At 46.6% G+C, this 23,631-nt stretch overlaps 1 protein-coding gene across 8 annotated transcripts in view; it reads left to right on the forward strand.

Moving 5' to 3' along the window:
* Positions 1–23,631, forward strand: part of MATN2 (matrilin 2) — a 152,750-nt gene that overhangs the window by 86,639 nt on the left and 42,480 nt on the right. For 7 of the 8 annotated variants that reach the window (XM_089336359.1, XM_089336361.1, XM_089336363.1 and 4 more), the window contains exons 5-6: positions 2,162–2,284; positions 18,240–18,362. In XM_089336359.1, the coding sequence (XP_089192485.1) occupies positions 2,162–2,284; positions 18,240–18,362 (246 nt within the window). Of the gene's footprint in view, positions 1–2,161; positions 2,285–2,382; positions 2,532–18,239; positions 18,363–23,631 lie in introns of those variants that run through there. The other variant, XM_089336365.1, reaches the window with a different exon arrangement.

Genomic DNA, 23,631 nt, shown 5'->3' on the forward strand with positions numbered 1-23,631 from the left:
TTCAAGGTCTTGGTTCATTGCTTTTGAAACGCTACTTGCAAAAGGGTTCTTTTGCAATATACTTATTTTTTCCATTATTATAAAAAGCTCTTGTTTTAAGCTTCTGTGAGGAAATTCAAAATCATACAAAGCCAGGAGCTGGAAACTCAATCTGGGTCTCTTGTATGGGTGGCAGGAGCCCAATTTGTTGAGCCATCACCACTCCTCCCAGGCGTTAATTAGCAGGAAGCTGGAGTTGGGAGTGGGTTCAGGACTCAAACCCATGCACTCTGATTCGAGATGTGGGCATCACAGCAATACCTTTATCACTAGGCTAAATGCTTGCCTTTGAGTTTATTTTTAAAAATTGTTTAATGCATTTAATAGAGGTGCTGAATCAGTTCAGCATTTATCTTTGTATCAATTTGATAGTTTATATTTATCTAAAAGCATAATAACCTGTGAAAATCAAAATCTAGGAGATGATATTAAAGTGTGGTTATTGGAGTCAGGGGTTAATCAAACTTTCTATATAACTGCATTTTTATCCTACCTCTCAGAGTAACAGCTTTTAACCAGAAGAGATTCTCTTTAGTATAGTCAGTCCCTTTCACGAGCTCTGATTTTCTCCAATTTTAATGGTAAGATCGCTGGTAGAGCTAGCTAGCTGTCACACAGCACCCAGGCTGTTCTCTGTACTGGGAAGCGGTATCTGCAGGTCGGCTTGTCTGCGCCAAGGCAGGCCTGAGTCAGTGGTGGCTTGAAGATGTCTTTAACTTTTCAGTCTCTGATGTTGTCTCCACTCCGCTGTGGCAGCTGCGTTCCTGTAAGGGCGTCCCTGCCTTGCATGTGAATACTGAGCCAGAGCCCAGCACTTTGTGGATACAGAATAATGTTTGGCCAACATAAGACTGATGTGGCCATGGGCTGGAATGATTTTCCTCCAGGCTCTTGTCTTGCACCAGACAAGCATTCTCATTGCAGACATACAGAAGGTGAGCCAAGTAATAACAAAATGTATTCAAAAGTTGAGGAAGTGAACACACATACATGCATGATCATGCTTTGCCCCACACAGAGAAGTACCCACCATGAGTGGGCAGTGGGCCAGCAGGTTATTTGAAGAGAGAAGGGGTGGGGGAGGGGAGACAGGGTACCTGAGCGGCACCTCCAGCTGTGGTCTGTGGTGGAAGAGAGTCCCTTTGTAGCCTCCTTTAAGAGGGTGGGGGTGGTACCTTTCCAGACATGAAGCCACCTGGGAATTATGTGGTACCTCTACAAGTTCCACACGGTGCTCACTCTCCATATTTTCATGGCATCCCCCACTGGGGTCCCAGATGAAGCAGGTGCATCCCGGGAAAGGGGGCATTTTGATTGACAAGTAGGAGGGTAGAATTACATATAGGGGCTTGCATTGACTTCCAGCTCAGCCAACCTAAACTACCTGCCTGTCCCACATCAAGAACACCAATCCCTGTGTATCTTATTCTCCCTGGGAATCCTTGTGTCCTCCCTCTAACTTCCTTTAGCGTTTTCATTTTCCTCTTGGGTTACTGGGATGAATAAATAGAATACGACGAGTATTTTGCAAGAGCCTCTGGTAGGCAAATGGAATCAGGGAAAGTATGTCCAGGATGATTGATGCAGACTTGGGAGTTAGGGGCTATTTTTAGACTTGCCCTGTTTCCCTGGGGGTGGCGGTTCCTCAGCTGCCCTATCTGCAAAATGTCAAAGACGGTGCCAGATGATCTTGGGGTGAATCAGTGCGAGCGATCATGAAGCGCTTCACGTTCCAAAGCTTAGGCGTGGAGTCCGATGGAACAAGTGGAATGCCTGGTTCCCCAGAGCCAGCCACGTGTTCTCAGAGCACTTCACACCGACCCAGGAAAATCTAAACTGATGTGAATTAAACATCACTTACCGCCGCCCATAGAGGTGCCGAATAAGTCCAACTTTGAGAAAATCTATGCTTTACTACACTCACCTGGAGAAAAAAAATCGCCACAGTGGGACCCACGCTTGCCTCCGCGTGGGAGGATTACGGGTGGATTTCTTTTTAAATGTTTTTCTCTGTTTTCCAAACGTCCTGCTACGATCACGAATGAACCCTTCTAGAGTTCTCAGAGTAGAGCCCGTCAGGCACCGCCAGGGGCCAGGTTCTAATGCTGCCATTTTGCCCCAGTCCAGGATCTGTGTGCCACGGAGGACCACGCGTGTGAGCAGCTCTGCGTGAACGTGCCGGGCTCCTTTGTGTGCCAGTGCTACAGTGGCTACACCCTGGCGGAGGACGGGAAGAAGTGTGTAGGTGAGTATCTCCGCAGCCTTGCTCAGCACGGACGGCGAGCCACGCCCAGCGAGGAGGCGGGGCAGGCTCGCCAGGCCCCGCCGCCACTTCCGGTTACTCTCCCGTGGCTTCCGGCAAAACGCTCCGTTCTGTGGTCCAGTGGTTAACACAGAATTTGAACTGTGAAGATCTCAGTTATGGCAGAAGTCGGCATTTTCTCATGCCGGGGCCTCAGCAAAAGGCATTATGTATGAAAACCTGTGGAAATGTAAGTGTCTGTCTCTGCAGCGCTTGCAAAGGAAGTGGTAGATGTGTGTGGGAAGGCCTGGCTCAAACATAGCCCGTGCGTTGTGCGTGATGGGTGCAGGTGCTGAGTGGCGCCTCAAAGACAGCCCTCCTCCAAGAAGGAGGACCTGCGGTGACAGGTGGGAGGGGTGGAGGTACCATCTGATAATACTTCTCTGCAGCAGCAGAACAGGCAGCAAATCCCTAATATGTGTGTGGGAACTCTCTGAATGTCTACAAAGCCATTGCAGCTTTACTTGGCCTCAGGGCCGGCGTTGCAGCAAAGCGGGGTAAGCTGCCTCCTGTGACACTGGCGTCCCATGTGAACACCAGTTCAAGTCCTGGCTGCTCCACTTTAGATCTACCTCCCTGCTAATGCACCTGGGAAGGCATCAGAAGGTGGCCCAACTGCTGGGCTCCTGTACCCATGAGGGAGACAGGAGACCCAGGTGGAGTTGATGCTCCTGATGTGGCCTGGCCCAACCCCAGCTGTTGTGGCCATTTGGAGAGTGAACCAGTGTGTGCTCTCTCTTTCTCTCATTTACTCCCTCATTTAACTCTGTCTTTCAAATAAATAAATAATATAAATAAATAAATAAATTCCATGGTCTTTACCCCAACAAACATGCCTGGCAAGTATACATGTTCAATAAATTGTCCCGGATACTTAGGAAGGAGAAGGTCTGGAAGGACAAGGACCTGACCAGCATTGGAACTGGAACCTAAGTTTTCTAGTGCCTGTTTTGTTTTGTTTTTTAAGATTTTACTTATTTGAGAGTTGGTTTTTTTTGTTTTGTTTTGTTTTGTTTTGTAGAGTTACAGAGAGAGGGAGAGACAGAGAGAAAGGTTTTCCATCTGCTGATTCACTCCTCAAATGGCTGCAACAGCCAGAACTGGGCCGAATCAAAACCAGGAGCCAGGAACTTCCTCAGAGTCTCCCACATGGGTGCAGGGGTCCAAACACTTGGGTTATCATCTATGGCTTTTCCGGGCCATAGCAGAGAGCTGAATCAGAAGAGGAGCTGTTGGGATGTGAACCCGTGCCCATATAGGATGCCAGTGTCTACCGTGCCACAGCACCAGCCCCTGTAATGCTGTTCGGATCCACATCCCCTTGTCAAGGGTCCTGTAATGTCTTGCTTCTCTCTGTACTTATTTTTTTGCCCATCGACTTATATTTTCCACCACACTTTGCTTCTTAACAGGATGTAGAAGGAAAAAAGCAACAAAGCAAAAAGGTGGTAGTCTGCTATTTGCAGGGGAGTGATGAGAGGATCGTGGGGTTTGTTTGGTTTTACACACTGATGGGGTCAAAAGCCACCCTCACCTGAGGGCCACAGAAGGAACTGGTCTCCTGGGCCTATAGCTTTCATTAGTTTTTCCTTGATCAGCCACTGGCGACCACGACAGAGTGGTAAGGTACCACATCCACTAACACTGGCAAAAAGAAAGCCAACATGTGGACACCATGTTGCTTTATATTTTTATTATACAAATAACATACTTTTATTGAATTCCTACCAGACTGTTCCCTATATAAATATTTCCATTTTGTTAATGACTAACAAAATGTCATGTTATGTAATTTTTTTGTTTGTTTTAAAGGTTATTTATTTGAAAGAGTTACAGAGAGGCAGAAGCAGAGGCAGAGAGAGAGAGAGTCTTCCATCTACTGGTTCACTCCCCAAATAACTGCAATGACCGGAGCTGGGCCAATCCAAAGCCAGGAGCTTCTTCCGGGTCTCCCACATGGGTTCAGGGACCCAAGCACTTGGGCCATCTTCTACTGCTTTCCCAGGCCATAGCAGAGAGCTGGATCAGAAGTGGAGCAGCTGGGTCTCAAACCGGTGCCTCTATGGGATACCAGTACTGCAGCAGGCGGCTTTATCTACTGTGCCACAGTGCCAGCCCCATGTTATGTATTTTTTAAATTAAAAAAAAAAAATTTATTTGAAAGGCAGTGTTACAGAAGGAGAAAGAGAGAGAGAGAGAGAGAGGTCTTCTATCCTCTTGTTTACTCCCCATATAGCCTCAATGGCCAGGTCTGGCCAGGCCAAGGCCAGGTGCCAGGAGCTTCTTCTGAGATTCCTATGTGGATACAGGGGCCCAAGTACTTGGACCACTCTTTGTTGCTTTCCCAGGTGCATTATCAGGGAGTTGGATCAGAAGTGGAGCAGCCCATAATGGGCTGCTGGTGCTGCAGGTGGGAGCTTAATCTGCTATGCCACAGTGCCGGCCCCAAGTTATGTATTTTTTTTTAAAGATTTTTTTTTAATTTATTTGAAAGGCAGAGTGACAGAGAACTCTCCCATCCACTAGTTTACTCCCCAAGTGGCTGTAACATTTAGGGCTGGGCCAGGTTGAAGCCAGGAACAAAGAACCCCATCTGAGACTCTCATCTGAATGGCAGAACTCAAGTACTTGAGCCATCATCTGCTGCTTCCCAAGGGCATTTTCAGGGAGCTGGACTGGAAGCAGAGCAGCTGGGCCTTGAACCAGTTCTCCCATATGGGCTGCTGGTGTTGCAACTGTTTAATCACTTGCTCTTTCTCCATTACCAGTTGTTACATGTGCAGAAACTCCAGGTACTGTTGAGTCAGAAGGAAGTTGGGCCCCTATGCTATGGCCAAGCTTTAGGATACAGGGCAAAGGTGTCCTGTTGATTCAGGTGAGGGTAGGAAAAAGGAGAATCCAGAGCTCATGTGGGTAGCAGGAATTAGATGGGACTGGGGACTCACCTTGGCCCCTTCTTCTTTTTTTAAGTCCTCCTGGAAAACTGGAGATACTGGGAAACCCAGCTATGATTTCCTTATTTTCCGGGAGTAGTTGAGAACCTTTATGTCTCTAAGGATTTTGCTGTAACTTTTGGGATTTAACATTTATTGAGGATGCACGATCCTGAGTGTGAGGAACCGTGGTTGCCAGGGAGCTGGGGTGTGCTGTGCTGTGTGTTAGAGCTGGGCATTTCTCTTGCTCCTGCTTCTAAGCATTTAAGAACACCTGAGTTTCCCTGGAGAGGATCTCAGCAGAAGAGTAGAAAAATGGGAGAGACTGAGTCCAGATATGTCCTGAGTCTTTGCCATCAGATGGTCCCGTCATCCTCATTGCCACCACTACCACTGTCCTTTGCAATGATTTGCCAAGCACATGGTTGGTGAGAGGCTGAGAGTGTGAAAATGAACTACCTAGAGCCAGCAGCCTTGATTAGTTCTCGAAAGGTCAGTTGCTGCTCAGTGGGGCTGTGCTGAGTACAGAGCAGATGACAGACACGGCAGAGGCTGAGAAAGGTCAGAGAAGAGAGGCTTCCTGTTGGCTAGGCTGGGAGATCAGGCCATGGAAGGAAGGATAACTACTGGCCAAGTCTGAGCCAAGTGATATAGTAAGGGTAATGATGGGGGGTGGGGGGAGACTGAAGGTGTGCAGTCCCAGCAGGAGCACTGGGCTGGCCCTGCAGGGGCGGAACTGGCTCCTGGGTGCTGGCAGATGAGGGAGAGACTGTCTTAGCGAGGATGCCAAATCGGAAGTTAAACAGGCTTCAGTCTAGAGGGGACCGTCTGAGATGGAGATGCCAGGTGCCCGGTAGAGCAGAGAATCTACAGTAGAGCAGAAGCTGGCCGGGATGCTGGACCTGTTCCATTGGCAGCTGCTGTGGGTGCCTGTGTGGGTGGGCAGCATGGGGTGACCATACATCCTCGGGGGTCCAAGATGATTCCCCGTTTATGCCTATGGCTCAGTCCTTTTTTTTTTTTTTTTAAAGATTTATTTATTTATTTGAAAGGCAGAGCAACTAGGAAGTAGGGTGCAGGGGAGGTAGAGAGAGATCTTCTATCTTCTGGTTCACTCCCTCAATGCTGCCAAGGCCAGGGCTGGGGTCAGAGTGAACCAGCGAATGGAAGATCTCACTCTCTCTCTCTTTCTCTGTCTCTCCCTCTCTCTGTGTCACTCTGTCTTTCAAGTAAATGAAATATATCTTTTAAAAAATGAGTGATAGGAAGGGATTCTAGAAAAGATAATGAGTAGTTTCAGGCAAGGGAATCTGGCATTGGGCAGGACGCTGACAAGGATACAGAGGAAGCAGAAAGCACAGCATGAACCGGCTGGGGAGAGGGGCCGGCCCATGGGTGCAGTCAGGAGGCAGTGGAGTCCAGGTCTGTCTGCATTTTAATCCCGTTTATTTTCCATTTCAAACATTCATGCATTTGTTTTTAAAGTGTCTGGACCTTTAAGACAGTAAGGCTTGGGCTCAGATCTCTTGCCACGTGTAAGGCAGGTGCCTTTAAGTCATTTAATTTCTGACCCTCACATTTCTCACCCACAATGCAGAATAATAATACTTATGCTAACTGAGATGGGTGGACTAGGTTCTTGTCTTCATGCAAGAAAAAAATCAGATGTGAGACAGAGAGGAGTGGGAGGCAAGGTAGCAAGGTTTAATAGGCTAGGGCATCTGCCAAAACGGATGGGCCCCTCTCCAGACAGAATCTGAGCGAGTGTCCAGTCACTCAGACTGGGGAAAGCAAGGATACAGGTTTAATGGGGAGAATGCACCTGGCAGGCCAGGTGGGCGGCTCAGGAGAGAGCTGAGAGCCGAGCATGCAGTCTGTAGTCACACTGGGGCTTATAAGGGCAAGGGGTCTAGTTCTTCTCATTGTTCCTCCTTCCCCTCTCCCTCTTCTGTTGGACAAAGGGTTTGCTCAGTGTGTTACATAACATTCCTCCCAAGGTTTCATTACTCAGTGCTAGCAAACTGTGGAGCCCACCTGACACTGGGCAGATCAGACAGAGTGGCGCCTCAGTGCTGGGCAGAGGATTTTCTTGGGGAGCTTTCCTTGGAGGGCAGGCTGGGACCACCTGTGAAGTCATCAGGGTGGGGGCAAGACTTTGTACCGTAAAGTACTGGGCTGCTTCCAAGGTGAGCTTCTGAGGCTGAAGCTTTGTTTCCATTAGCACCCCCCCACACACACACACACGCACAGGCGCGCTAATTTCTGACTTCCTACCTATCACCTACATCACAGGACTTTGTAGGGTTAGAGAGGGTCTTAAGTCAAGTTCCCAGTGTACATAAGACACTTATCATCGTTATTATTACAATACCTGTTATTATCATCACCACTTCCTGGATATCCGAGCAGTCTGGAGCAAGAGGAGACCAAGGAATTAAGCCTTGGATTGTAGTCACCCGTAAGGAGCAGGAAGGAGTGGGGCCAGGAAAAACATGCCAGAGAGAACAGGCTGAGTGGGGGAAGGTGCTGAGGGCAAGGATGGGAGCGGGGGAGAGAGTCAGACAGCATGGGATATGACAGGGAAGAGACTTTCCAGGCCGGATCCGTGTTAATGTCATGCTCCAGGAAGGCCAAAGGGAACTGATTTTAGAGAGAAGGCCATCGAGTTGAGTCACTGATTCACTCCAGCAAACATTTCAGAACACTCTATGCCAGCCCTCACGCTAGGCGGGAGGAACACGAAGAAGACCAGGAGGCCATTGACAGTAATCGAGGGTAAAGGTCAGGGTTCAAGGGTTGGAGAGTGGGTGCTGAGAGAGTGGTAACAGCTGGTCTGAACTGTTCATTTGGAAATGTTTGGTAGACATTAGCCGAGTCCAGCTGCCGGTGCAGCATCGCAAAGCGTTTTCCATTTCCACACTTCATAGCAGTGGTTCTAGCCCATGACTCACCCCAGAGTTATGGCTGTGACCAGCGTGGGGATGCAGTTCTTAGCCACTGACTGAGGACTTTTTATACAACATTTCCACATGTTTGAGTTAGCGGAATGTTTAATTCAACTGCCAGAGTCCCATTTCCCTGACTCCTCGATTCACTCCTGACAGTACAGGATTTATCTCCACGCTCAGGTGGTCCACACTGCGTTGCCCACTAACTGAAACATGCCTTGTGCTTTTGGGAGTCCCTGAATTTGTGATTCAGCCACTGCCGCCAAAGCTATGTGTGTTGCCGTCCAAAACTGCATTTTTTTCAAAGACCACTTTACATCCTTGAGGGTGAATTTTCTGCTGTCCTTACTCATCTGGCGTCACTGCCTGCCTCGTGTTCTGCATCTGTTTGCGTCTCCCCTGTCCATGTGGACTGTATGCCCTTGGAGTTGTACTTGTCCTGATCATTTTGCACAAAGTGGATTTGCAACACGCATGTTTTCCTAATTCATTGACCGATGGTGAGTGACTGATCCCAAAATCAAGCATTCGGGTGTTTTAGAAAAAAATCTTTCCCTCTTAATTGCTGTTTGCTTATTTTTTAAAATGCTGGAGAATGAATGCATACAAATCAAAGCCTGAAAGTTGCTTCTCCCAGTTTCACTTCCTAGAGGTCATCACTAACAGCTTGGCTTACGCATGCTGCCTTTCTTTTTCCTTCTCCGCCTTCTTCTCCTCCTCCTTTTTCCTCCTTCCTCTTCCCCTTTCTTTTTTTTAAGATTTATTTATTTATTTGAAAGGCAGAGTTATACTGGTCCACTCCCCAGATAGCTGCAATGGCCAGGGGTGAACCAGGCTGAAGCCAGGAGCCAGGAACTCCAACCAGGTATCCCCCATGGGTGGCAGGGGCCCAGGTACTTGGTCATCTGTTGCTGCCTTCCCAGGTGCATTAGCAGGAAACTGGATCGTTAGTGGAGCAGCCAGAATTCAAATGGGCACTTGCAGGTGGCAGCTTACCTCACTGTGCCACAACGCTGGTCCCCCCGTCTTCTATCTTCCTTAGGATGCAATTTGCTTGTCTTTACCACCCAGGATTTAGTGTAAAGCCCAACACAGTAATTGATGAGTAAATGGTTGTGAAACAAATGAATGGCATTTGGATATCTCTTAATCTTCAAAATCAACCTTCCCTGATTAGGAGTGTGATAAAAATATGAACTACATTTATTGTCTGTTACTGAGTACTAGGATGCATTTGAAATACTCTGTGTATATTGCGACAACCCCAAGAGCTAAGTACTATTGATGTCCACATTTTACAAGTCTCTTAACCTCTCTCTGTTTCAGTTATATCATCTGTAAGGAGGTTAATAGTACCTACCCCAAATGGTTGTTGTGAGAATTAAATGAGCTGCTATGTATAAAGCACTTAAAATCATGCTACAAGTGCTTATTAATAATATTACCTCCATTATGGTGTTTCATAGACAAAAACCTGATACACATTAATTGCATCTTTTTTTTTTTTTAAGATTTTATTTGTTTACTTGAAAGTCAGAGTTACAGAGTGGCAGAGGCAGAGAGAGAGAAAGAGAGGTCTTCCATTTGTTGGTTCACTCCCCAGTTGGCTGCAATGGCTGGAGCTGGGCTGATCCAAAGCCAGGAGCCAGGAGCTTCTTCTGGTCTCCCACACAGATGCAGGGGCCCAAGGACTTGGGTCATCTTCTACTGCTTTCGTAGGCCATAGCAGAGAGTTGGATTGGAAGTGGAGAAGCTGGGTCTCGAACCAGCACCTACATGGGATGCCAGCACTGCAGGTGGCAGCTTAAACCACAGAAATGCATTTTCTTGCTGTTCTGGAGGCTGCGAGTCCAAGGTCAGAGGTGAGCAGGTTGGTTTCCGATGGCGTCTCTGACCTTGACTTACAGGTGACTGCCTTCTTGCTGTGTCCTCATAGGGTATATCCTGTACATGTGTGATCACTGATGTCTCTCTGCTGTGTCCAAATTTCATCTTGTAGGGACACTGTCAGATTGGATTAGGCCCACCCTCACAGCCTCATTTTAACTTAAACACCATTTTAACTCCCTAAGCCCTCTGTTAACAATTCTGCAAACATTTCAACAACGTCATTGTTATTTCAGAGTTAACATAACTGGTGGATTAGTTGCTCAATTTGAGTATTTGTAGGTTTCCTATAGATAGGACAATGGGATATCATGAGTTAAGGGCCCTATCTCCAAATGGAGTCCCATTTTGTGGTATTAGAGGTTAGAGCGTCAACATACGAATTTGTGGAGGGGATGCAATACAGCCCACAAGACTGCTCTGTTATTATCAAAATCAGTAAGGAATTCTGCCTGAGTTTTCAAATCCTGCATATAGAAAGCCAGTCTTGCTTTGGAGAGGAGAGGTTTACTGAAACTGACTCTGTGTGTCTTTTAATATACGCCTAGCAAGAGAATTGGTTCTACCATCTCTCTAAATGACAACGTGGCTTCTTCTTACTTTGATATCCGCAAACTTTAGAGTCCAAATGTGCCTCTTTAAAATACCCCGTGTCTGCAGGCTGATCCCTGCTGAGAAAACTTTGGAATGTGACCAGATTATAAATCGGAAACTGTCAATCTCAGGTTTTATTACTTTGCACCAAAGTATTGGTAATCCCTGCAGGCGGCTGAGTGATTTCTCACCCGTTGGGCAGAGACTGAATGAGGCACAATGGACTTCCGGCTCAGGGAATCTTAGGACTCTGTGATCCAGAGGGCCGAAGAGCTGCAGCCAGAACATTACTGTGCTCTTTCCACTTGTAATAAGCCAGAAAGAGCTGGGAAAGGATTTTGTGGAAGTAGATGAGGACTTGGAACAATAAAGCTGTTGCCGAGTTACACACAGAGGTCACCTCCATATATCTGTCCCCTAACCTTGACCTCCCTTTTTACAAGCATGGCTTTGCAGCCAAGTAGTTATGCTAAGAACCCAAAACATTTGGCAAAGCATGTCAGAACTGAATGGGCTGGGACTCTCTTGACCTTTAAACAACTTTGAGGTTCACATACCTGGACGTGGGCTCCTCCATGTCCCACTGCCACACCATTGGTCTCATCTGCTCTGGCGGGAGTCAGTGGGTGGGTCTCACATCTAGGTGGGGGAGTTTTGCATACCAGGGTCTCAGACCCAGGAATGCTAGAATCCTGCCTTATCTATCACTCCTCTGCTCCTCAGTTCCCCAGAGAGCTGTGCACACAAAGAACAGAAGCAGCAATGAGAACCAAGGCCCAGGAGAAGCCATCTTGATGATAATGGAAAATACCATTCAAAAAGGGGAATTATTCTTAAAAAAAAAAAAAAAAAAAAAAAAAAACTATATATCTAAACCTACTTTAGCCATTTTATTTTTATTTAAGACAGATATACCTTTAATTAAAATGACTTTTAAAAATATTAACTTTAGGCTGGCGCCGTGGCTCAATAGGCTAATCCTTCGCCTGCGGCGCCGGCACCCCGGGTTCTAGTCTTGGTTGGAGTGCTGGATTCTGTCCCGGTTGCTCCTCTTCCAGTCCAGCTCTCTGCTGTGGCCCGGGAAGGCAATGGAGGATGGCCCAAGTGCTTGGGCGCCTGCACCCGCGTGGGAGACCAGGAAGAAGCACCTGGCTCCTGCCTTCGGATCAGCGTGGTGCATCGGCTGCAGCACGCCAGTCAGAGCAGCCATTTGGGGGTGAACCAACGGAAAAGGAAGACCTTTCTCTCTCTCTCTCTCTCTCTCTTTCTCTCACTATCCACTCTGCCTGTCAAAAAAATAAATTAACTTTAAGTCAATGTGACCAAAAAAATGTGAGTATGATGTTTAAAATCTTTCTTGTATAAACCATACTGATAATGTATTGTTGATTATTTTCTATTTGAGTTTCTTTAAATTGAAGCAAGGATTTGAAGACTGTGTTTAGCACTAGGGCAGACTCTTGGTAAATTTTAATGAAAATTTCCCAATATATATATTTTTTTCTTTTTTGGAGGAGAGAGAGCAGAAGAGTGTGCATGCTTCCACGTGCTGGTTCACTTCCTAAAGGCCTACATCATCCAGGAGCTAGGAATTCAAGTCAGATTTCCCATGAGGAAGGCAGGCACCCACTTGAACTATCATCACTGCATAGGTGGGAAGCTAAACTCAGAAGCCAGAGCCAGGAATCATGGGATGTGCTAGTTCTTAACTGCTAGATTAAATGCTTGCTTTCCCAAATTTCCCAGTGTTTTATACTTATTTCTTTTTTAAAAAATGTATTTTTAAGGAATACAAACTTCATAAGTACAGTTTTAGGAATATAGTTATTCTTCCCACCATACCCACCTTCCCACCCCACCGCTTCCTTTCTCTCCCCTTCTCAGTCTCATTCTCCATTAAGACTCATTTTCAATTAACTTTGTACACAGAAGACCAACTCTATACTAAGAATTCAACAATTCGCACACACACACACACGCACACACACAAACTGTTTGAGAACTAATTTTATGGTTAACTCTCATAATGCAACTCATTAAGGACAGAGGTCCTACATGGGGAGTTAGTGCACAGTGACTCCTGTTTTACACTTATTTCTTACATGCCAGGTTTTATAACAGTTTTGGATAGTGAATTGCCTGAAATCTTTGCAAAGTTTTCAATTTAGTTTTTATTTTTTTAACTCAATCTCTTTAAGTACTCATATTTTATTGGTTCTCATTAAATGCAAATTAATTACAACAGTATTACAAATAGCATGGGTAGGTTTGGAAACAAAAACAACTTTGGCTTTTTATAACAGAAGCTGTCAAATTTTAGCAGTCATCAATATCACCTGGCTGGCTTGTTAAAACACAGATTCCTGGACCCTCTGCCTGGAGTATCTGATTCAGTAGGCCTGGGGTGGGGCCTGAGAATTGCCATTACTGACAACTTCCTAAGTGATGGTTGATGCAGCTGGTTCATGGCCCACACTTTGAGAGCTAATATTTTATGGTTGCACACCTCAGTCAATGGAAGCACACAGGTGTTCCAATTACCTGGAACATTTACTGCGCTCTGGGCAATAGGTTCCAGATTGTTAGAGGGAATGAAAATATTGACTGATCAGGAGTTGGTGAAGTGTAGATCAGTTAAAAGGGCTTCTTCTGTACAACTTTGTTTGCTTGTTTTTACAATTGGGCCGACGTTGGATACTCTATTCTATAGCATTCTGGGAAAAGGTAAGTTTGGAGTACGTGCTTACACTTAAATCTTAAGCAAAGCCTCCAGTTTCTCACCAGTCTAAATATTGGGGCCAGAGTACTTATGGGTTTTCCTCCTGCAAGACAGAGATGACTGGGCTCATCCCCAGGTTGTAAAAGGGGATGCCTCAGAGAGCTACAGTCTGTTTCTGTGTTTCAGGAAGAGGGGCCTGACCACTCAGGATTGTAGCACATAAATGTCCTAGAACGTAGAAGTCAGATTAGGAGCTCCTCTCTTGCAGGGGACACCAAAAAGTATGTAGCCAGGCATAGAACTGGCTGGCAGACAGCAAAGACCAGTATCAGGAACTGGGAGATTTTCTTTTTTTTTTTTTTTATTTTATTTTCTTTTTTTTTTTATTTTATTTTTTATTTTTATTTTTTTTTTATTTTTATTTATTTTTATTTTTGTTTTTTTTGACAGGCAGAGTGGACAGTGAGAGAGAGAGAGAGAGACAGAGAGAAAGGTCTTCCTTTGCCGTTGGTTCACCCTCCAATGGCCGCCGCGGCTGGCGCGCTGCGGCCGGCGCACCGCGCCGATCCGATGACAGGAGCCAGGAGCCAGGTGCTTTTCCTGGTCTCCCATGGGGTGCAGGGCCCAAGCACCTGGGCCATCCTCCACTGCACTCCCTGGCCACAGCAGAGAGCTGGCCTGGAAGAGGGGCAGCCGGGACAGAATCTGGTGCCCTGACCGGGACTAGAACCCGGTGTGCCGGCGCCGCTAGGCAGAGGATTAGCCTAGTGAGCCGCGGCGCCGGCCAGGAACTGGGAGATTTTCAAGGTAGTGGGTCAGGCCCAGCATGAGCAAGTTGAAGGCTGGAACCACCGACTGCTGATACAGGCCACAACATGACCGACTCCTGTGACACACAGACTGGGGCATGTGCCAGGGCTTGGTACTTCTTAATCTCAATGTCCCCAGTGTCATCATTAATTTGTCTAACAATCCATTAGTTCTTGAAAGATGAGAAATGAACTTAGAAGGATTTGGTGCTAACTCAATATTTATGTTATGACTCAACCCCTGCAACTGGCTAGCGGCTCCTGACATCCAGACCTTGAGACAATGTGAAAGTCCTGTTCTCACCACAAAGACATACGTATAAAACCCACAAATACTAGGGGCTACTAGGGTTCTTTAGAGGGTAAATTTACAAAAACCATATTCTGTATTAAAATGTAATGAAGCCTGGGATCAAAAGAATAAACACAGCACAGTTCATTACCCTTTAAAAATCTTTATTTTTCCCTATTCATCCTTATATTATTACTGTGTTAAATGTGTCACAGTCTTCTCCATACATGGTTCTTAAAAGTTGTCCACGTGTGGCCAGCGCTGTGGCTCACTAGGCTAATTCTCCGCCTTGCGGCGCTGGCACACCGGGTTCTAGTCCCAGTTGGGGCGCCGGATTCTGTCCCGGTTGCCCCTCTTCCAGGCCAGCTCTCTGCTGTGGCCCGGGAAGGCAGTGGAGGATGGCCCAAGTACTTGGGCCCTGCACCCCATGGGAGACCAGGATAAGTACTTGGCTCCTGCCATCGGATCAGCGCGGTGCGCCGGCCGCAGTGCGCCAGCCACAGCAGCCATTGGAGAGTGAACCAACAGCAAAGGAAGACCTTTCTCTCTGTCTCTCTCTCTCACTGTCCACTCTGCCTGTCAAAAAAAAAACAAAAAAACAAAAAAACAAAAAAGAAGAAGAAGAAGAAAAAGAAAAAAGTTGTCCACGTGTATTAATTTTACAATCTATTTCCTTATTATTTATACATTTTATGTCAATATCTCTTAAAACACTGCACAGAGAAACAGTTTTAAAATTTATTTACTTATTTAATTGAGGGGCAGAAAGAGGAACTGAGGGGGAGAAGCAGGTAGACAGAGAGCATGAACTCCCATCTTCTGTTTCACTCTCCACTTGCCTGGGCCAGGCAAACCCAGGAGCCAGAACACAACCCAGGTCTCCCCAGGTAGCTGACTGGGATCCAATTACTTGAGCTATTACTCGTGCCTCCCGGGGTCTGCATTAGCAGAAAGTTTGAATCAGGAAGCAGAGCCTAGAATTGAACCCAGATACTCCATTGTGGGATGTGATGCCTTACACAGCAAAGTAATCACTAAACTAAGATGAAAGCGTTTTTTAAAAAAATATTTATTTATTTGAAAGGCAGAGTTACAGGAGACTGAGAAGCAGAGAGAGAGACAGAGACAGAGAATTTTTTGTTTGCTGGCTAACTCCCCAAATGGCTGCAATGACCAGGACTAGGCATGGCCAAAGCTAGAAATTTCATCTGTGTCTTCCATGTTGGTAGCAGGGACCCAAGCACTTGGGCCACCCTCCACTGCCCTCCCAGGAGCATTAGCAGGGAGCTGGATGAGAAGTGGAGCAGCTGGGACTTGAACCAGTACCTATATGTGTTGCCGTGCTGTAGGTGGCAGCTTAACCCACTGCACCATAGCACTGCCCCCAACTGAAAACATTTTTAAAGGAAAAAGATACCAATCATAATCCTGCAACCGGGACATAGCAAGCATTTTTATTTATAATTTCCAGGCTCTGCCTGAGTGCTATATTTTGCCTGGATATAACCTCTGTGGATGTACAATTTCAATATATATATATATAACTTTTTCACTAAATTTTCTTCCTACTTAATAATTATGTCATCATGTTTATAATGTTCACAGCTAGCTAATGCTCCATGTGGAACTCCTGACCTTTCCCCTAAAACCTGCTTCCCCGCACATTCCCTGTCTCAATTAATGCTTTTTTAAAAAATTATTTATTTATTTATTTATTTATTTGAAAGGCAAAATTCCAGAGAGAGCAGGAGAGAGATCTTCCATTCACCGGTTCACTCCCCAAACATACAATGACGGGGCTGGGCCAGGCTGAAACCAGGAGCTTCTTTTGGGTCTCCCACATAGATGGCAGGGGCCTGGGGACTTGGGCCATCTTTTGCTTTCCCAGACACATTAGCAGGGAACTGAATCGAAGTGGAGAAGCTGGGACTGGAACTGGTGCCCATAGGGGATGCTGGCACTGCAGGCGGAGGCTTAATCCACTGTGCCACAGTGCAGACCCCTAATTCCTTTCTTGTTCTTCTTTACCCTCTAATCCCAGGGAATCCTATCAGCCCCACCTTCAACATATACCCAGTGTAGTAGTTTCTTGGAGCTGCAAGAACAAAGTGCCACCGACTAGGTGGCTTAGAGTCACAGAAACGCATTACCTCATAGTTCGGGTATCTAGTAGTCTGAAATTGAGGTGCCCCCGGGACCATGCTGCATATGGAACCTGTAGGGCAGGGTGCTTCCTTGCCTTGTTTCAAGCTGCTGGTCCATTGTCCCACTGTTATTTGCTCTTATGATCTGTTCTGCACTTCTCTGCCCGGAGCCCTCCAGTGATTCCCAGCTCACTCAGAGTAGCGGACAAAGAGTTTGTGTTGGTCCTTGGATTCCTCCAGATCTGTTCCCGTCTCATCTCCCACCTTTCTCCTTGGTCTTTGGTGGGTCCTGCAGTGTACCAGGCAAATCCCCACCTCCTGGCCTTAGCACTTGCTGTTCCCTCGGCCTCGGATGCTCCCTTGCAGGTGTGCTGCTGGCTCTTACCTCATTCAAGACTTTGCCCAGCGCCACTTCTCGGAGAGGTCTTTCCTGACCACTTTCATTTCATCCCTACTCTGCCTCCCTCCACCAAGTCCCTCTTCCTTTTTGTTATTTTTCTCCTGAACACTCTACATCTTTTTTTTTTTTAAGATTTATTTACTTACTTGAAATATGTACATAAATTCAGAGAGACACAGAGATATTCTGCTTGCTGGTTCACTCACCAAATGGCTGCAACAGCCAGGACAGAGCCAAGATAAAACCCAAAGTCTGGAATTGCATCCCAGTCTCCTTCTTGGGTGGTAGGGACTCAAGCACTTGGGCCATCTTCCTCTGCCTTCCCAGGTGCATCCACAGGCAGCCAGATCAGAAGTGGAGCAGCTTGGACTCGAACTTGTGCTCTCATGGGGGATTCCAGCGTGCCACCACACCTGCTCCTCTATCTTCTAATAGTCTGTTATTTGCATATTATTTTATTTTATTTTTATCCTTTCCTCTCCAACACCATCAGCATCCACAGATAAACTCCTTGAGGACTGAAATGGTTGATATTTTTTTAATCCCCAATACCCAAAACAGGGCCTGGCACATAGTAGGTTCTCAGTAAATATTTGTGGGTTTAATAATAGCCTAATGTATTTTCTCATAAGTACTAAATGATTTACTCTTATTAAATGTTCATCTTGTTTCCCAGACATGTTTTTGTCATTGTAAATACTGCTGCTATGAAGACCTATTGCATAGAATTCCTTTCTTTTTCCCACATACTTCTTTGAGTCACATTTCCAGGGAGAACATTGTCAAATTGCCTGCCAAAAGGGTTTTGTCCCATTTATAATGTCACCCATGGTCGTAACTGTTTCCATGCTGCCTTGCCACCATTGGGTTTCATCTCATGTCTGTTTTCGCCAGTTTGTAGGTGTAGGTGTGCCTTGTGATCTTTTGCAGGTCTTTTAAATACAACCATAATGTGTTCTTTAGTTTAGCTTCTGGTATGAAGTATTTGATCTAGAATCCTGTCTTAATCTTTAGAGGGCAGAGGCCTTGGTTGCACATTTATCCATCCATACTCTTGTTGGGGAGGCAACCATCTTTATTGATAGTTGTTATAAGTATGCTTCCATTCTACCATTCTCCTTCCTTCTGTTTGCGATTGTGCTTAAATTCTGAATGTGTCTTATTCTCCACAGCTGTGGACTACTGTGCTTCGGAAAATCACGGCTGCGAACATGAGTGTGTAAATGCTGACAGCTCCTACGTTTGCCGATGTCGTGAAGGATTTGCTCTTAACCCAGATAAGAAGACGTGCACAAGTAAGCACACACACATCTGATACGGGGTGGTGGTCATGAACATCTAAGCAATGAAAGAGCATATGACTATGACACGGGGGCCTATGACTTCTGCTGATCTTCCATCAGGCTTGCTTTACTTGTCCTAAAATCATAGCACGCTCCACCTGAATACCACCATCATTCAAGGTGTCTGATGTGGGTCTCGCCAGGGGACTTCGTGCAGGTGTGTCCTCCCAGCATCCAGTGAGCGTGCTGACAATCAGATCCCCCTATGCCCTGCTGACTCAGCCCGACTCTGCCTTCTGTGTCAACAGGGCTTGGGGAATATTTTCCTTGAAGCTTTGTGGCTTGTGGGCCTCAGCTCTGACTCCACACAAATATCAGAAAACTGCTGAGCCAAAGAGAATTGAACATGGTTTCTTCTGGGTAGGGTAGAGATAGGTGGATGATTTGCAGAGAGCTGTTCATTTTTTGTTTGAGCTACTTAGTTCCCTTTGATTTTAACTATATACTTAAAGGTAAGAATTAATTTTAGCTCCCTAGATTGAAGACAAAAATCTATAAATTCAAGGTGATCACTAGTTTTGCCAAAGGGTTCCAATAGTATTCTTTTTCACATGAAGGCAAATCAGAATACTTAGGGTGTTATGTGATTATTATCCTCCCATAGGGAGGGTCTCCTGAAAGAAGTTTATTTTTTTAAAGTATTAGGTGCCAGTGTTTTAGGAAAGTAATATTTTAATGAATTTATCTTTAAAACAGACATCGATAAGATATGGGATTTTTTTTTTTTTTTTTTGACAGGCAGAGTAGATAGTGAGAGAGAGAGAGACAGAGACAGAGAGAAAGGTCTTCCTTTGCCGTTGGTTCACCCTCCAATGGCCACCACGGCCAGCGCACTGCGGCCGGCGCACCGTGCTGATCCGAAGGCAGGAGCCAGGTACTTCTCCTGGTCTCCCATGGGGTGCAGGGCCCAAGTGGGCCATCCTCCACTGCACTCCCTGGCCACAGCAGAGAGCTGGCCTGGAAGAGGGTCGACCGGGAAAGAATCCGATGCCCCGACTGGGACTAGAACCTGGTGTGCCGGCACTGCTAGGTGGAGGATTAGCCTATTGAGCTGCGGCGCCGGCCAGATATGGGATTTTAATTCATAAAATGTTCGTGTACCTAAAACCTTTATAAAATACATCCTTATGTAACCCAGGATACACCTGCACTTTTTAAAAAAAACATCCCAGGGGTAGGAGCTTGGCAGTTAAGATGCCCATTGGGACACTCACATGCTTCATCAGAAGGCCTGGATTCAAATCCTAGCTCTGATCCCAGTTCCACATTCTGCACAACATCCTGGGAGGCAGCGGTGATGGCTCAAGTAGTTGGGCTTCTGCCATGCACATGAGAGACCTGGACTGACCTCCTGGTTCATGGCTTTGGTTTGATCCAGCCCCAGCCTTTGCAACCATCTAGGAGTGAAACAGCAGATGGGAGTTTGCTCTCTGTCTATACATCTGTCTGCCTCTCCAGTAAATAAATAATAACATCCCCCCACCTCCTTCAGTTCCCTACAATTCTTCAATCCCTACATAACAACCTGCTACAAACACCAGATCTGGAGGCAAGGGTGGCATAGGGAGCAATAAGAGATGCATTAAGCCAACAGCACTTTTCTGGAGGCCAACCATGAACCAGTAGAAATGAACAAGCCCCAGTCCTTCCTGGAGGAGAGGATACCTTGGCTGAGTGCTGAAGGCAGAGCTGTCATTCCCAGGACTCCAGGAGAAGGGAGGAGGTGCTAGGATGTGGTGCAGACAGGGTATTTGACATCTCCATGCCCAGCACGTGTCGGGCATCCACTTGTTGGTTTGCTTTGTTTATGGAAAGAATAAGTGAATACATGAATGGACTGTCCTGTTCTGTGTAGTCTCCCTTCCCTTCCAAACATTCTGAACCATAGACAGTGGCCAAGGCCACGGGGATGGCTGGGGAGCCGTGGTTGCTGGGCTGATGAGGCAGCCCCCCTGCCAAAGTGGGTCCCCATGTTGCCAGGGAGAAGGATGGCCTCTGTTTGTATCCTAGCTCTTCTGCTTTTCTTTGGATGACCTTTGGGCCAGTTGTTAATTTTTTAAACAATTTATTTATTTATTATTTGAAAGGCAGAGTTAGAAGGAGAGACAGAGATCTTCCATCTGACGGTTCACTCGCCAAGTGATGGCAATGGCCAGGGGCCTGGAACTGAGTCTGGGTCTCCCATGTGGGTGGCAGGGGCCCAGGCACTTGGGCCATCTTCCATTGCTTTCCCAGATGCATTAGCAGGGAGCTGGATCCAAAGTGCCGCAGCTAGGACTTGAACACAGCATTCATATGGGATGCTGGTGGCGCAGGCAGCAGCTTAACCTGCCGTACCACAACGCCAGCCCTGTAGGCAAATTATTTATGCTTTAGTTTCCTCAACTCTAATAGGACTGGAAATCCAGCCTACATCACAGCACTGTCTTGAAGATGAAATGAGATTATTCATAGAAACCATGGGAAGGGACTGGTGCTGTGGTGTAGCAGGTAAAGTCAGCGCGTGCAGTGCTGGCATCCCATATGGGCACCAGTTTGAGTCTCAGCTGCTCCACTTCCCATCCAGCTCTCTGCTATGGCCTGAGAAGGCAATAGAAGATGGCCCAAGTTCTTGGCTCCTGCACCAATGTGGGAGACCCAGAAGAAACTCCTGGCTTCAGATTGGCCCAGCTCTCGCTGTTGCAGCCATCTGAGAAGTGAAGCAACAGGTGGAAGACCTCTCTCTCCCTCTCTCTCTCTCTGCCTCTGCTTCTCTGTAACTACCTTTCAAATAAATAAATAAATCTTAAAAAAAAAAGAAAATATATTCTAACTGTATATAAACTATCTTTACAAAAAGAAAGACACCATAGGAAATAGCTTGGTGCTGAGTGTGGCTTTGGATGGGGTGACACTGGCTCCAGAGACTTCAGATTGGTGTTATTGGGCATATACTTCACAACTGGGCTGTTCATACTTCAAGACTTCCACTGAAGTCAGTGCAGAACGCAGGCCACACCCACCCAGCTTAGCTCCGGCAGTGTGGAGTGAGAGGACCGAGGGCCCCCAGTGTGATGCTGATACAACCCTGGCAGGAGTTAGGGGGAGAGCAGCTGGACGAGAGCAGGTGGAGATGCCGCCTCAATGGGAGAGGCCTGCAGGAGCTCCCAAGTCCTGCACACTCCCTCCTGCCTTCCCTGGCTGGGATCACCTGACTTCCAGCAAACTCCCAGCTGCAGTCCGCAGAGCTGCACTGTCTTCCCCACGTGGTGGCTCAGCTTGTCTCCCAGCTCCAAATTCCTCAGGGTGTGGAGAATTCCAACCAAGTTCCAGGATGGTGCAGTTAAAGAGGAGGTCTGAGACCTGGAATCACACGGTGGAAGTAGGTACTGCCATGAAGGGGTCATGGGGGAGCTTGGGCCAAGAGACCAGAGGGACCCATCCAGCCATGAGGTCTCTTCACGGGGCCAGCAGCTGAGCTATGCTTGCCCTTCCAGAGTCAAGACTCAGAAGTGGGCTACCTGGATTTGCGGGCACAGCAGTCGTGGGCAGGAAATCGAATGAGGGGTCTTGGCAGGCAGAACCTCAGATACACTTCCCCTAGGAAAGCCCCCTTCCCACTGCACTTGGGAGCAGGCAGGAGCCAGGCCAGGAAAAGGTTTGCGAGAGAAAGGAGATGCTGGGAGCACTTGGGAAGCTGGAGAAAAGAAGACAAAAGCCTGCTTGTAAGAGCAGATGCTTCCCGGAGTGCTCTAGGTTTGTGGTAGGGACTGAGGAACAGGGACAGGGGGCTGTGGCTGCTCAGAGTCAAGGCAGCCATCCTGTTAGCAATTACTGAGGCATCCCATCAGCTTCTAGCCAAGTCAGCCTGGCTACTGCTATGGTGTCGAAAGATTTACAAAAAAGAATTTTTCCACTTCTTATAAACTTGGAAAAAATAAAACAAAATACAAGATATGTAGTTCTGGGGCCGGCACTCAGGTGTAGCAGGTAAAACTGCCACCTGTGATGCCTCGTACCATATGGATGCTGGTGCGAGAGCTGGCTGCTTCACTTCCCATCCAGCTCCCTGCTAGTGCATCTGGGAAAGCACTAGAAGATGGCCCAAGTGCTTGGGCCCCTGAACCCACATGGGAGATCTGGAAGAAGCTGCTGGCTCCTGGCTTCAGCCGGGCCCAATCCTAGCTATTGTGGACATCTGGGGAGTGAGCCAGTGGGTGGAAGACCTCTCTCTCTCTCTCTTTCTCTCTCTTTCCTTCTGTCTCTGTACCTCTGCCTTTCAAATAAATGAAATAAATCTAAAAAAAAAAGATATGTAGTTCCTTAATTTCCAATTTGTATTTTTTAAAAAGATTTATCTATTTACTTGAAAGAGTTAGAGAGAGAGAATCTTTTATCCACTGATTCACTTCCCAAATGGCTGCAACAGCCAGGAGCCAGGAACTTCTTCTGCATCTCCCAAATGAGTACAGGGTTCCAAGCAGTTGCGCCATCTTCTACTGCTTTCCCAGGTGCTTTAGAAGGGAGCTGAATCAGAAATGGAATAGCCAAGACTCAAACCAGCGCCCATATTTGATGCTGGCACTGCCACACCAGTTTCTATTTTTAACCAAAAATGTATTTGAAAGCTTGTGATTTATAAGTGTAAAATTATTGTCCAAAAAGGGTAGTCTAGTCACTGTAATATACCAAGCCTGGCTAATGTATTGTGTGTTTTTTTTTAAGGATTTATTTATTTATTTGAAAGGCAGAGCTACAGAGAGGGAGAGGCAGAGGCAGAGGCAGAGAGAGGTCTTCCATGTACTGGTTCACTCCCCAGATGGCTGCAATAGCTGGTACTGTGCCAATCCAAAGCCAGGAGCCAGGAGCTTCTTCCAGGTCCCTCATGTAGGTGCAGGGGCCCAAGCACTTGGGCCATCTTCTTCTGCTTTCCCAGGCCATAGCAAAGAGCTGGATCAGAAGTGGAGTAGCTGGGACTCGAATCAGCCATATGGAATGCTGGCACTGCAGGCGGTGGCCTCACCTGCTATGCCACAGCGCCGGCTCCACTAATTTACTGTTAATTCACAATGTACATAAGTTAAATTTTATGTTCCTAAACAGTTAATATAATTTAAAATATTTGAATAGTGTTCACAAAACACTTTTTATAACAAGTCCCATCCAAATCTATCTGCATATTCTCTTGAGTGGAGAAGTGTGGAAACACATCAGACCAATCAATTTATAAAATACTGGCAAG

This window comes from Oryctolagus cuniculus, chromosome 6, assembly GCF_051225735.1.
Source record: "Oryctolagus cuniculus isolate XC-2025 breed Fujian yellow rabbit chromosome 6, ASM5122573v1, whole genome shotgun sequence".
NCBI classification, from domain to species: Eukaryota; Metazoa; Chordata; class Mammalia; order Lagomorpha; family Leporidae; genus Oryctolagus; species Oryctolagus cuniculus.